This window comes from Pseudochaenichthys georgianus, unplaced genomic scaffold, assembly GCF_902827115.2.
Source record: "Pseudochaenichthys georgianus unplaced genomic scaffold, fPseGeo1.2 scaffold_501_arrow_ctg1, whole genome shotgun sequence".
Classification (NCBI taxonomy): domain Eukaryota; kingdom Metazoa; phylum Chordata; class Actinopteri; order Perciformes; family Channichthyidae; genus Pseudochaenichthys; species Pseudochaenichthys georgianus.
The window spans coordinates 103540-118924 of record NW_027263062.1 but is presented as its reverse complement, the minus strand read 5'-3'; the positions used below and the strand labels follow the sequence as shown (position 1 = coordinate 118924).

The 15385-nt window shown below is 43.2% G+C and overlaps 1 protein-coding gene across 2 annotated transcripts in view; it reads left to right on the top strand.

Moving 5' to 3' along the window:
- The first annotated feature begins 2625 nt into the window (after window positions 1–2625).
- LOC117442901 (ras-related protein Rap-1b) overlaps window positions 2626–15385 on the top strand; it is a 16891-nt gene continuing 4131 nt past the window's right edge. Inside the window, exons 1-4 of one of the 2 annotated variants that reach the window (XM_034078846.2) lie at window positions 2626–2733; window positions 3537–3676; window positions 9205–9274; window positions 15048–15116. In XM_034078846.2, coding sequence (XP_033934737.1) covers window positions 9218–9274; window positions 15048–15116 — 126 coding nt within the window. In that variant the 5' untranslated portion in view covers window positions 2626–2733; window positions 3537–3676; window positions 9205–9217. Of the gene's footprint in view, window positions 2734–3536; window positions 3677–9201; window positions 9275–15047; window positions 15117–15385 lie in introns of both variants that reach the window. The other variant, XM_034078844.2, reaches the window with a different exon arrangement.

Genomic DNA, 15385 nt, shown 5'->3' with positions numbered 1-15385 from the left:
GTGTCCAAACGGCGGTACTGCAACTTCCGTATCGGTCCGTGGCGTCACCCGGCCCGAAAGACTTTCCCACATTGACTAACATGGAAAGAGACGTCTGTAAATCAGCGGATACTTTGTTTTAACTAAAGAAACCTCCCGGTATGAACTGTGTTAGAGCCCTTATTAGAAACATTCGGTCCTTAAAGTTGTAAAATGCACTAAAGCAGAATCTAGATTTATTTCCTCTCTCCATTCATTCTAGTGAGCCGAGAGTGGGCGCTCGGGGGGCGGGGCTTAAGTGCTGCATGCGGGTTCTTCTGCTCTGACAGCTAGGCATGCTGGGTAATCTGTGACGTTTCTCTCTCTCAAAAGTCTGGCCATTTTGTCCTCACGAGCCAATGAGCAGCTCTCATAGGAAAGAACGAAACCCCGCCTCCCACGCTGCGTCCGGTTCTTATTAAACAGCCATGGCCTCAATGCCTCGAGTAAGACAAGCTAAATATGGCGGCCATTGTTTTAGCGTTGTGGTCTCTGACTTCCAGCTTTGGGTTTCAGGTCAGTTGTCTTCACTGACGCTACTTTAGGACAGCACAACTGACAAAGAAAACGCAGCACTATAAACGTTATTTCTTTAACACATTTTAAAGGTGGAAATGTATATTATGATCGCAAGTCAAAGGGGCTGACACTGCTGTTCGTGGCTTCCCGCTCCTGTAGCGTGTTTATGAAGTTTTTAGTGCATGTAAACGGTCTGCAAATGGTGAAATCCCAAAGTTCCGGTACATAGTGACATCACTACGCAACACTCGCGCTCCAACACATTGTCGTGATAGGCTAAGGGGCGGGACATCTCTAAGCTGGTTGACCAATCACAACAGAGCTAACCAATCAGAGCAGCTCTGGTTTCAGACAGAGGTGAAAAGAGGTGCTGCTATGAGAACAATGAAGAGCTTTCTGAACGGAGACGTGTCCCGGAGGCTGAATGGACTTCGCTAATGAGGCCGCAGCTCGAGCTAATCAAGCGCTCCTCCTTCATCTCGTCTCCTAGCAGCGTCTGAATTGATGAGTCGGTGTTATCATTGACATGCTGATTCCTCTCTTTGAAGTGCACTCGTGTATTCTGAGGGCCTCTGAAGAAAAACTGTATCTTCTGACGGATGGACGAGAGGAGAATCTGCAGCTCCCCTTTCTGGCTTTGTTCTCCAAGATGATCCTGACGGCTTTTCTTTTTGAAGAATTGAACAAATACTTCCATTTGAATATTAGAGACGACTCTTTTCAGTCGATTTATTCTTTTTTTGACCAGGATTTATTTTGTAATTAGTCACTTATGAGCACGTATACGAAAAGACAATTTAGAAAGGGGTGTATTTTCTGGGTACTTGTGTGTGAGGACACTCAGTATTACAGAACACACACCACATTTTGACTCCTTTTATTCCTTAAATGTAAGACTTTGATTTCATCTCAACTTATTCATGTTTATTTTTTAAATGTTTCAACCAGATGACTTTATGTTTCATACTTTCTGATAATTTTGCTGGTAAATTAACTATAATTAAAGTTTAATGCATGACCTTTCCTCACAGTTTGATGTACTTTCACCTGAACACACACACACACACACACACACATACAACACAACACACACACACACAAAAAAAGAGGAAGTGTGTGTCAGAGAACGGGAAGTTGGTTGGGGAGGGAGCAAATATTCTCGGTGACTGCTTCCTGTTAGGGTGGGGTTTCACTTACAGTAGTAAACAGTGTGTGTGTGTGTGTGTGTGTGTGTGTGAAAAGGCGTGTTCCCATGAACTTGCTGCGACATGCTCAAATGCTCTCTGACTGCTTGTACCACACACACACACACACACACACGCACACACACACGCGGTGGTTTTAATGTTCAGGTTTTCCCTGGTGACCGTCCGTCATGAGGGTCACTGATCAAACGTTGACAACTAGAGGCTTGTTAGTCCTAAGGTATTTTAGATTCCGTTAGAGTACGTATAACACGTGGGAAAATACTCTATTACAATTAACAATAACATTTAATATTAATAAAATAAAATTGGACATTTTTCACCAATTGCGTGCTTTTTTTACCACACTTCTCTGATTTTTCAAACCAGTTTTTGAGGGTTATTTTTGGTGGTTTTCACACAAAAAGACATGTTATAATATTTAACATGAAATACCAATAAATGTCACCAACTTGTTGAACTTAGTGGATATAAAGACAAATTACAGACATTTTATACATATCTTTCAGCATTTGACCTCTGGAGACTACATGTTTACTCTTTATATACTGTTGGGTGGTTTAACCTACGCTCTGTAAGATAATCAAATGTTTGTTTATATAAAAGTAAATAAAGCTGTCGGCCAAAAATGTAGGAGTTTACCTCTGGGGATTTAATGGAGTAAACATTTGTCAATTGATCAGTACAAATCAAAATACTTAAAGGTCACCTATCATGCTATCTTTAGGCAACAGCAGAGCTCTCAGATATATACAAATATATAAAAAACATGTCATTCTAGCCACGCCTCATCTCCCTCTATTTCACTTCCTGTTTCTAAAGTGCTGATTCGGGGATAAAGCTTTAAAGAGGAGGGGTCTGAGCTCATGCGGGACCCGGCAGCTACCGTCTAAACTAAATGCTGCCGTGATGAAATGCCATATCATGGATCATCAAGGCTCTGAAACAGTCTGGAGCTCAAAGGCTTTCTCTCTCCCGGTTACACCACAAGGTGAGTTCCTTTCTACTTCCTGCTTATTCACACACATGCTCTCCAGCACAGGTTAGCTCTGAGTGTTAGCATGCTAATGTAAACACCGACCAGCCGGGCATTGTTTCTGATAGCAACGTTTCTGATTGGCCCGTGGGTCCACATTTCAGATGTTACGTCATATCGGACGCACATCTGGATCAGCTCCGTTGTTCCCGTTTTTAGAGATTTGGGTACGGAGGAAAAGAGAGAGGGTTTTATTTTCTGACGCATGTTGATGTATAAAAGACATCAAAAAGTGCATTTTGCACGATAGGTCCCCTTTAAGTGAAATATTTGTGTACTACTTCGAAATCTGTTAATATGTAATCAAAGTAAAATAAAGATCTGTAGAAGGAAGCGGGAAGCAGCTGAGAAAATGTCACATGAAAAAAAAGGGCGAAAATGTGAGGAAGTTAAAGAAAGCCGGAAGTAAGCGGGGGCTGCCTTCAAAATAAAAGCATAATATTTTTACTTTATTGCTTTTTATCACACTTATACATTACACCGATATTATATATATTTGAATACAGAATAAACAGTAGCCAGTGAAAGAGGTGTGAAAAGAACACAATACAATAATTAAAATAATGATTTTGTTTTTTTCCGACACTTTTTTTTAAGACTTTCATGATTTTATAACTACATAATATAAAAATGATTTTGTTAATTTATTACTACCTTGATTATAAATATGTTATATCCTTTAAAATAATGTAAAACTTTTCCTAAATCTGTATTACAATAATTAGCCGTTTTCCATAGTATTTGATTTATTTTGAAAGAAACAACCGGAAGTGCTTAACGTTCAGTGCGTGGAGCTTGACGTCAGCACGCAGCGGCAGGAGGGAGCGGCTCTGGTAGAGCGACATCGACACAGAGTGTGGAACAGAAAGAGAGAGAGAGCAGCGGACGGTGGATGACTGTGAGTAACTTCTCTCTCTTTACCTTCTTACGCCTTTTCCCTTTATATCTTCCCTTCATTAAGCATGTGTAGCTCTAACCCGGGAGCAGAGAGTCAGGCGGGGCGCGGGTACGAGTCCCGGCCGAACGGGGCTGGGTTTGCGGAAGCGACCGGCGGACAGACAGGCAGACAGACAGGATCCGTTAATCATAATACTTTCATATTAACCGACGCGCAGACAGACAGAAGACAGACAGACAGACAGTGGAGGTTCAAACATGGCGGCGGATTGTTCTCCTGCCCGCCGTTCAAAAAATCCGAACGTTCCATCTCGGCAGTTGGTCTCTTTCCTCCAGCGGGGCAGCGGGGCCTGCGCGCCCGAGGTGTCCGGGGAGGGAGCGTTCAGAGCTGCTGATCTGGAGGAAAGAGGAACAAAAAGAGAGAGAGAGAGAGAGGAAGTAACTTATTACACAATGAGGAGTTTGGAGGAACCTGTCTGTCTCTCTTTCTCTAGGCCTGTCTGTCCGTCCGTCTGACTGACTGACTGTAGTGTAAAGACAAGGCTTGGTTTTATTCCTCTGCTGTTGTACTGTCAGCACACACACACACACACACACACACACCACACACACACACACACACACACACACACACACACACACACACACACACACACACACACACACACACACACACACACACACACACACCACACACAGTATTGACAGGCCCCACCTAGTTCTGGTTGACTCAGGGATCTGTGTGTGTGTGTGTCCATCTTTGTCCAACAACTTTACTTTAGTAGATTAACACATCGTGCTGCATTTGGTGCCTGTTGGAGAAAGCAAGACTACAGACTTGATCTTTTTTTAAATACTTTTACAAACAGTTTAGACATCCAGTACATGGATTACTCTGCTTATATATTGACTGCATCCCTCACTTCATTCATTTGCACTTACTTACTGATTTCACGTGCACTCATGTATGTTAAGTCTTATGTTCTTTCCACGTGTCAGCCTGGTATCACCAAACTGCCTATCAGTCATGACTATCTTTGCCGTGAAATACATCTGTTATACAATGTCTCGTCGGGGTGGAGGGATGTGTGTGAAGCAAACACCCTGTTTCGGTCTCTTTGGAAACAGAAGTTGACATCTTTATTACCCTGACTGCTTTTTGAGTCCATGCTATAATAAAAGAGCCAAGATGACTTCCTAAAAGGGCTTTTTCTAAAACGCTAAAATATTCAGCTTTCCTTCATGACGAACAAAAGCAGGCAATAGTGAAATTTATTAACAGAGAATATTTTGGCATTGTTGCTTATAAATGTTCTTCTACATCTGACCAATCAATCATGTTGTGCATTTATCTTATTTTGAAAATCAGGCCCACTATTTGCCATATTTAATGTCAAGTTTTAGTTTCACACAATTTGCTTATATTTAAATATTCTATCCATTATTATATCTACTTTAAAGAGTCCTCTCCTGCTGATGTTCAGGTGTATATCAGTATGTAGTGTCTCTACTTTAAAGAGTCCACTCCTGCTGATGTTCAGGTGTATATCAGTATGTAGTGTCTCTACTTTAAAGAGTCCTCTCTGCTGATGTCAGGTGTATATCAGTATGTAGTGTCTCTACTTTAAAGAGTCCTCTCCTGCTGATGTTCAGGTGTATATCAGTATGTAGTGTCTCTACTTTAAAGAGTCCTCTCCTGCTGATGTTCAGGTGTATATCAGTATGTAGTGTCTCTACTTTAAAGAGTCCTCTCTGTGATATTCAGGTGTATATCAGTATGTAGTGTCTCTACTTTAAAGAGTCCTCCTCTGCTGAATGTTCAGGTGTATATCAGTATGTTAGTGTCTCTACTTTAAAGAGTCCTCTCCTGTGATGTTCAGGTGTATATCGTGTAGTGTCTCTACTTTAAAGAGTCCTCTCCTGCTGATGTTCAGGTGTATATCAGTATGTAGTGTTTCTCTACTTTAAAGAGTCCTCTCCTGCTGATGTTCAGGTGTATATCAGTATGTAGTGTCTCTACTTTAAAGAGTCCTCTCCTGCCTGATGTTCAGGTGTATAATCAGTATGTAGTGTCTCTACTTAAAGAGTCCTCTCCTGCTGATGTTCAGTGTATATCAGTATGTAGTGTCTCTACTTTAAAGAGTCCTCTCCTGCTGATGTTTCAGGTGTATATCAGTATGTATGTGTCTCTACTTTAAAGAGTCTCTCTCCTGCTGATGTTCAGGTTGTATATCAGTATGTAGTGTCTCTACTTTAAAGAGTCCTCTCCTGCTGATGTTCAGGTGTATATCAGTATGTAGTGTCTCTACTTTAAAGAGTCTCTCCTGCTGATGTTCAGGTGTATATCAGTATGTAGTGTCTCTACTTTAAAGAGTTCTCTCCTGCTGATGTTCAGGTGTATATCAGTATGTAGTGTCTCTACTTTAAAGAGTCCTCTCCTGCTGATGTTCAGGTGTATATCATGCAGTGTCTCTACTTTAAAGAGTCCTCTCCTGCTGATGTTCAGGTGTATATCAGTATGTAGTGTCTCTACTTTAAAGAGTCTCTCCTGCTGATGTTCAGGTGTATATCAGTGAGTGTCTCTACTTTAAAGAGTCCTCTCCTGCTGATGTTCAGGTGTATATCAGTGTAGTGTCTCTACTTTAAAGAGTCTCTCCTGCTGATGTTCAGGTGTATCAGTATGTAGTGTCTCTACTTTAAAGAGTCCTCTCCTGCTGATGTTCAGGTGTATATCAGTATGTAGTGTCTCTACTTTAAAGAGTCCTCTCCTGCTGATGTTCAGGTGTATATCAGTATGTAGTGTCTCTACTTTAAAGAGTCCTCTCCTGCTGATGTTCAGGTGTATATCAGTATGTAGTGTCTACTTTAAAGAGTCCTCTCCTGCTGATGTTCAGGTGTATATCAGTATGTAGTGTCTCTACTTTAAAGAGTCCTCTCCTGCTGATGTTCAGGTGTATATCAGTATGTAGTGTCTCTACTTTAAAGAGTCCTCTCCTGCTGATGTTCAGGTGATATCAGTATGTAGTGTCTCTACTTTAAAGAGTCCTCTCCTGCTGATGTTCAGGTGTATATCAGTATGTAGTGTCTCTACTTTAAAGAGTCCTCTCCTGCTGATGTTCAGGTGTATATCAGTATGTAGTGTCTCTTACTTTAAAGAGTCCTCTCCTGCTGATGTTCAGGTGTATATCAGTATGTAGTGTCTCTACTTTAAAGAGTCCTCTCCTGCTGATGTTCAGGTGTATATCAGTATGTAGTGTCTCTACTTTAAAGAGTCTCTCCTGCTGATGTTCAGGTGTATATCAGTATGTAGTGTCTCTACTTTAAAGAGTTCTCCTGCTGATGTTCAGGTGTATATCAGTATGTAGTGTCTCTACTTTAAAGAGTCCTCTCCTGCTGATGTTCAGGTGTATATCAGTATGTAGTGTCTCTACTTTAAAGAGTCCTCTCCTGCTGATGTTCAGGTGTATATCAGTATGTAGTGTCTCTACTTTAAAGAGTCCTCTCCTGCTGATGTTCAGGTGTATATCAGTATGTAGTGTCTCTACTTTAAAGAGTCCTCTCCTGCTGATGTTCAGGTGTATATCAGTATGTAGTGTCTCTACTTTAAAGAGTCTGTCTTGTATATATGTAGTGTCTCTACTTTAAAGAGTCCTCTCCTGCTGATGTTCAGGTGTATATCAGTATGTAGTGTCTCTACTTTAAAGAGTCCTCTCCTGCTGATGTTCAGGTGTATCAGTATGTAGCGTCTCTACTTTAAAGAGTCCTCTCCTGCTGATGTTCAGGTGTATATCAGTATGTAGTGTCTCTACTTTAAAGAGTGCTCTCCTGCTGATGTTCAGGTGTATATCAGTATGTAGTGTCTCTACTTTAAAGAGTCCTCTCCTGCTGATGTTCAGGTGTATATCAGTATGTAGTGTCTCTACTTTAAAGAGTCCTCTCCTGCTGAGGTTCAGGTGTATATCAGTATCTAGTGTCTCTACTCTGACATGTCTCCATGCTTTAATGCTCAGAAAGCTGCAGCACCTCTTTTCACCCTCTGTCTGAAACCAGAGCTGCTCTGATTGGTTAGTTGGCCGGCTCTGTTGTGATTGGTCAACCTGCTTAGAGATGTCCCGCCCCTTAGCCTATCACGTAACAATGTGTTGGAGCGTTAGCCAATAGGAGTGTGAGGTTTCCAAAGTGATGTCACTGTGTTCCGGAACTTTGGGATTTCGCCTTTTCAGACCATTGACAATCCACTAAAACCTATAGACCGCTAGAGGAGAGGGAACGCCCCGGAAAGCAGAATCGGGCCTCTTTCACATTCATTCACTTTGACTGCGAGTCGTTGTTGGCTGAGTTCATGAGCTGCGAGGGAATATCCAGGTTTCATTTTTCACGTTCTGCTTCAGTTTGGGACTTCCTGCGATTCCTTGAACTCGTCCCGACTTGTGGGAAGCGCTCAGACCTCCAGGCCCTAAAATGCACCTCTCGTGATGCGTTCACTGACACCGGGACAGATTAAACTCCACCGTGCTCGACAGCAGCATTTCACTTTGGGAGGTTCTGTAAGAAGTTGCTGTTGAGGAAAATACTACATTATAAAAAATGATTTATTTTTTCCAATTGTTTTCCACTGTAGAACAACAACAACAAATAACCAGGACAAATAAGAAAATAATAAATGTAGTTTAGTGAGAAATATTTTCCTATAACATAAAATAACTTAAGGCAGGAAGTTAAAACATATTTCCCAAATAAAGGTCCCTCGTTCCACTTAGGAATACAAACGGTAAGATCAGATCGCTCACTGATAAAACCGAGGATTCTGGGTAAATAAAAACACGCTGTAACACACACACTTATCTCATTACCATGGTAACCTTTGCAGACCAGTATTAACAGAAGTTAAGAAGTGTGTGTGTGTCATGTTGCTTCTTGTTGCTGCCATGACACACACGCAGTGAGGCATGACTGGTATGCACACACACACACACACACACACACACACACACACACACACACACACACACACACACACACAGATGCAGGCGCATAGCGACAGTAACAAGGAAAGATTCCACAGCCGTGATATCACCACCAGCTGTGTGTGATCACGTGACCTCACACTGTTTTCAATGAACACACACGCAGCCTGATGCATGCTGGGTAATTATGACCTTTTAGTGTAAGACAGGAAATGATCGTGTGTGTGTGTGTGTGTGTGTGTGTGTGTGTGTGTGTGTGGTGTGTGTGGTGTGTGTGTGTGTGTGTGTGTGTGTGTGTGTGTGTGTGTGTGTGTGTGTGTGGTGTGTGTGTGTGTGTGTGTGTGTGTGTGTGTGTGTGTGTGTGTGTGTGTGTAACTGATGGCTCTACAGCTCCAGGTGTGTTATTGTAACGCTGCTCTGTGAGAATAATTCCTGACGCTGCAAAAATATCCAGTTTTCTTTGAGGACGTGTGTGTCCTCTGTTTTCACTTTGTCTCCGACAGCAGAGACATGTTTTCTGCTCATGAATAACCTGTCTGTCCTCCTGTCTCTCTCTCAGCAGACAGACAGTCAGGATGCGTGAATACAAACTGGTGGTGCTGGGATCAGGAGGCGTCGGGAAGTCAGCGCTGGTGAGTCGTGTCTCTTCTACATCAACATGTGTCCCCTCTTCTTCGTGTATCTTCTACATCAACATGTGTCCCCTCTTCTCCATGTCTCTTCTACATCAACATGTGTCCCCTCTTCTTCATGTCTCTTCTACATCAACATGTGTCCCCTCTTCTCCATGTCTCTTCTACATCAACATGTGTCCCCTCTTCTTCATGTCTCTTCTACATCAACATGTGTCCCCTCTTCTCCATGTCTCTTCTACATCAACATGTGTCCCCTCTTCTTCATGTCTCTTCTACATCAACATGTGTCCCCTCTTCTTCATGTCTCTTCTACATCAACATGTGTCCCCTCTTCCTCATGTCTCTTCTACATCAACACGTGTCCCCTCTTCTTCATGTCTCTTCTACATCAACATGTGTCTCCTCTTCTTCATGTCTCTTCTACATCAACATGTGTCCCCTCTTCTCCATGTCTCCTCTACATCAACATGTGTCCCCTCTTCTTCATGTCTCTTCTACATCAACATGTGTCCCCTCTTCCTCATGTCTCTTCTACATCAACATGTGTCCCCTCTTCTTCATGTCTCTTCTACATCAACATGTGTCCCCTCTTCTTCATGTCTCTTCTACATCAACATGTGTCCCCTCTTCTCCATGTCTCTTCTACATCAACATGTGTCCCCTCTTCTTCATGTCTCTTCTACATCAACATGTGTCCCCTCTTCTCCATGTCTCTTCTACATCAACATGTGTCCCCTCTTCTCCATGTCTCTTCTACATCAACATGTGTCCCCTCTTCTCCATGTCTCTTCTACATCAACATGTGTCCACTCTTCCTCATGTCTCTTCTACATCAACATGTGTCCCCTCTTCTTCATGTCTCTTCTACATCAACATGTGTCCCCTCTTCTTCATGTCTCTTCTACATCAACATGTGTCCCCTCTTCTTCATGTCTCTTCTACATCAACATGTGTCCCCTCTTCTTCATGTCTCTTCTACATCAACATGTGTCCCCTCTTCTTCATGTCTCTTCTACATCAACATGTGTCCCCTCTTCAGCTGGCGAAACTACGGCCTCGCCTAACGATATATCGAGCCCGATCGTCGATTTCAAATGATTGAATGTAACTGTTTGCATCGTAACTGGGTTCTTTGAAGATCCACAAATCCACGGTTTTCAAAACATTCTCATCGGATTGGCAAAAACCTCAGAATGTGTATCGACCGCCGTCAAACGACAGCGTTGTTTTCCCCAAAAAGTGGGCGGGGCCGTAATTTTCGCCCGGAAGTGACGTCGGTGTTACTCTCATCTATTCACGTTTAATAAAAAATAAAAAATATTTTTAATGATGAATCAGTGCAATTAAGACTGATGAGTAGGGATGTAGCGATACCAAAAACTCACGGTACGATAATATCGCGATATCAAGTCCACGGTACGGTATTTATCGCGATATTGAAAAATAAAGGGAAAACATTTTTTTTCTTTTTTCAATAATTTTTTTTTTTTACTCGGAAAAAGTTTCTTTATTAAATAATAAATCTGATTTGTACAGCATTTTAGTAGGATAGCAGTATTTTAAAGTGTCAAAAACAAAGTGACAGTAACAGACTGGAACAAGAAAACCAATGTGTTTGTACCTATAGTACTACCAAACAAAGTAGGCATTTTCTTTGTGCCACTGCATCTCACAAATAAACAAGGACACTTAATAATCAGACACTGCCATAAAATAAAAATGTTTTAAGTTTTTCAAACTCACGAGTCACTCACTCCGCATCATCAGACAGGTTTTAGGAATATGAGAATGTCCACATGTCCAGGTATTTATAAGCTGGGATGTTTGTGCATTTACAATATCCCCTGCACTGGAAAAAACTCTCTCGCTTGGTACTAATGTTGCTCGGACCGAATATTTTATTTAACAATGACGGAAAAATCTGAAAGCAGTCTGTCATTTTGACAGATTAGAACAATGGTGTTCACTCTGGTGTTATGCCGTGGTATGCACGCCCTCCAAAAGGAAATGATATAGTTTCCAAACCGTACTTTTCCGTACAGATCAACACATGTCTGGGAGGTTTTGCTTTACGCTGTGTGCGCTCCTGCGAGGTGCATGCACACACGGCATAACACCGCCCCCCCCCCCCCCCCCCCCCCCCCGTTGACAGTTCTCTCGTGAACTGTTCAGACCCGACGGGTAATAAGGGATTATGACGACATTTTACGATCCTGTCTGTCAAAATGACGGACAGCGAAAAAGTCTAGCGCCACCTCAGTGGGACGGAGAGATATGCTTTGGCTATGGGGGACAGCAGTGGGTCAAACTGTGCATTGTCTCTCCACCACTTCAAACACAATACAGCTTTTGCCAAGAAGGCGAGGCTTATTGACAGAGATATACATATCCTGTTGGTACTTGTCCATGTCTCTAGGTGTGTACATGTAACCCTGTAAATACCATGTCCTGTTGTGTTCTGTTGTTTTATGTTCATGTTGTATCCTACTTGCTGCCATGTTGGACAGGTCTCTCTTGAAAAAGAGATCGATGATCTCAATGGGACTATCTGGTTCAATAAAGGTTTAAAACAATTTTTTTTTTTTTTTAAATAATATATTTGTTTAAAAAACTTTTTTTTTTTAAATCGCGGTAGATTTTGTCAGTCTCACGACGGTATTGGGACGTTTATTTACCGCGATATTCGGTATATCGTTACATCCTTACTGATGAGTAAATTATATTAATATGAAACAAACAAAGAAAATGCATATTTAATGTGTTATATTGCCTCTCCCTTCTCGATCACACAATATATCTTTCTAGAAAAAGCCTTGATATGCTAAGAGGCGCTAACTTCCCCAAAGGACAGCCGAGGCATGCTGCCACATTCCACACCTCAAACCACAAATCAAGAGGTTTCTTTACTTCCTCTTCAGAAAAAAGTAAAAGTAAAAGAAACTCAGAAATGTCAGTGTCAGCTGCTGCCGACCCGCCGGACCTCCATCCCATAATGATCCTCCGGGACCAAGCGGTCTCCGCCGTCTGACGCCCCGTTTGATTTCTGGAGGAATTAAACCGTTTTGGACGAACAGAAATATTGTTTTCTGGCATCACGTTAACATTCTACGGGGAAATCTGCATTTTGGTTTGAGGGCGCAGAGACCCTGTTACCCAGTTTAGAAAAACCCCTAAATACTGTGATAAATATATAAATGAAGAATATAAAGGATCGTTAAAGTAGCGTAAACTTTATATGCAAACATTCAACACAACAGAATAACTACAGACGCTCTTATTGGTTACAAAATTAGAACTTTTTTTACTCAAAAACCCCCCATGGGACGACAGGCGGAGACAGACTGAGTCACTTTGTTTCTCTGTCTCTCTCTCACACACACACACACACACACACACACACACACACACACACACACACACACACACACACACACACACACACACACACACACACACACACACACACACACACACACACACACACACACACACACTACAATGAGGAGCTTCAGATGAGATAATGGAGACGTGTCAGTGTGTCACATTATTTCCAATCTAGCGACTCCCAATGAAACCGAACAGAGAGCCATTAAGACCACTGCCCTGCTTCCTCTGTCTCACTCTCTGGCTGTCTCACTCTCTGACTGTCTGTCTCACTCTCTGACTGTCTCACTCTCTGACTGTCTGTCTCACTCTCTGACTGTCTCACTCTCTGACTGTCTCACTCTCTGGCTGTCTCACTCTCTGACTGTCTGTCTCACTCTCTGACTGTCTCACTCTCTGGCTGTCTCACTCTCTGGCTGTCTGTCTCACTCTCTGACTGTCTCACTCTCTGGCTGTCTCACTCTCTGGCTGTCTGTCTCACTCTCTGACTGTCTCACTCTCTGGCTTCCTGTCTCACTGTCTCACTCCCTGACTGTCTGTCTCACTCTCTGTCTGTCTGTCTCACTCTTTGACTGTCTCACTCTCTGGCTGTCTCACTCTCTGACTGTCTCACTATCTGGCTGTCTCACTCTCTGACTGTCTGTCTCACTCTCTGACTGTCTCACTCTCTGGCCGTCTCACTCTCTGGCTGGCTGTCTCACTCTCTGACTGTCTGTCTCACTCTCTGACTGTCTCACTCTCTGGCTGTCTCACTCTCTGGCTGTCTGTCTCACTCTCTGACTGTCTCACTCTCTGGCTTTCTGTCTCACTGTCTAACTGTCTCACTCCCTGACTGTCTGTCTCACTCTCTGTCTGTCTGTCTGTCTCACTCTTTGACTGTCTCACTCTCTGGCTGTCTCACTCTCTGACTGTCTCACTATCTGGCTGTCTGTCTCACTCTCTGACTGTCTGTCTCACTCTTTGATTGTCTCACTCTCTGACTGTCTGTCTCACTCTCTGACTGTCTGTCTCACTCTCTGACTGTCTCACTCTCTGGCTGTCTCACTCTCTGGCTGTCTGTCTCACTCTCTGACTGTCTCACTCTCTGGCTGTCTGTCTAACTGTCTCACTCTCTGTCTGTCTCACTCTCTGGCTGTCTCACTCTCTGACTGTCTCACTCTCTGGCTTTCTCACTCTCTGTCTCACTCTCTGGCTGTCTCACTCTCTGACTGTCTCACTCTCTGGCTGTCTGTCTCACTCTCTGGCTGTCTCACGGTCTCACTCTCTGACTGTCTCACTCTCTGGCTGTCTCATTCTCTGGCTTTCTCACTCTCTGTCTGTCTCACTCTCTGGCTGTCTCACTCTCTGGCTGTCTGTCTCACTCTCTAACTGTCTCACTCTCTGTCTGTCTCACTCTCTGGCTGTCTCACTCTCTAACTGTCGGTCTCACTCTCTGACTGTCTCACTCTCTGACTGTCGGTCTCACTCTCTAACTGTCTCACTCTCTGGCTGTCTGTCTCACTCTCTGACTGTCTCACTCTCTGGCTGTCTCACTCTCTGGCTGTCTGTCTCACTCTCTGACTGTCTCACTCTCTAACTGTCTCACCCGCTGACTGTCTGTCTCACTGTCTAATTGTCTCACTCTCTAACTGTCTCACTCTCTAACTGTCGGTCTCACTCTCTAACTGTCGGTCTCACTGTCTCACTCTCTAACTGTCGGTCTCACTCTCTAACTGTCTCACTCTCTGGCTGTCTGTCTCACTCTCTGCCTGTCTCACTCTCTGGCTGTCTGTCTCACTCTCTGACTGTCTCACTCTCTGACTGTCTCACTCTCTAACTGTCTCACCCACTGACTGTCTGTCTCACTTTCTAATTGTCTCACTCTCTAACTGTCTCACTCTCTAACTGTCGGTCTCACTGTCTAACTGGCTCACTCTCTAACTGTCGGTCTCACTGTCTAACTGTCTCACTCTCTAACTGTCTCACTCTCTAACTGTCGGTCTCACTGTCTCACTCTCTAACTGTCGGTCTCACTGTCTAACTGTCTCACTCTCTGACTGTCTCACTCTCTGACTGTCTGTCTCACTGTCTAACTGTCTCACTCTCTAACTGTCGGTCTCACTGTCTAACTGTCTCACTCTCTAACTGTCGGTCTCACTGTCTAACTGTCTCACTCTCTAACTGTCGGTCTCACTGTCTAACTGTCTCACTCTCTGACTCTCTGACTGTCTCACTCTCTGACTGTCTGTCTCACTGTCTAACTGTCTCACCCACTGACTGTCGGTCTAACTGTCTCACCCTCTAACCGTCTCACTTCCTGTCTCACCCTCTAACTGTCTCACCCTCTAACTGTCGGTCTGTCGGTCTCACCCTCTAACCGTCTCACTCCCTGTCTCTCTCTCTGCAGACGGTTCAGTTTGTTCAGGGGATTTTCGTGGAGAAATACGACCCGACGATAGAGGACTCCTACAGGAAGGTAAGAGGCTCTCGTGCACCCGTCTGTCTGGATGGAGGGAGGCAGGAAGTGGCTCCCAGCGGCCGATGGGTTGTGAATGTTCGGTTAGACGAAATCATATTGTGAATTTGGAAAAAATATAACATCGATTTTGTAAAAAACTAATTATGATCTTGAGTTATTTGAGAAAATGTTAGATATTAAGGGAAACATTTCTTTAGTTCGCAGACTTTGTGACATTTTATACAAATATTTAGTTTTTAATGGTTTTTTGTCTCTTTCTGTTTTCC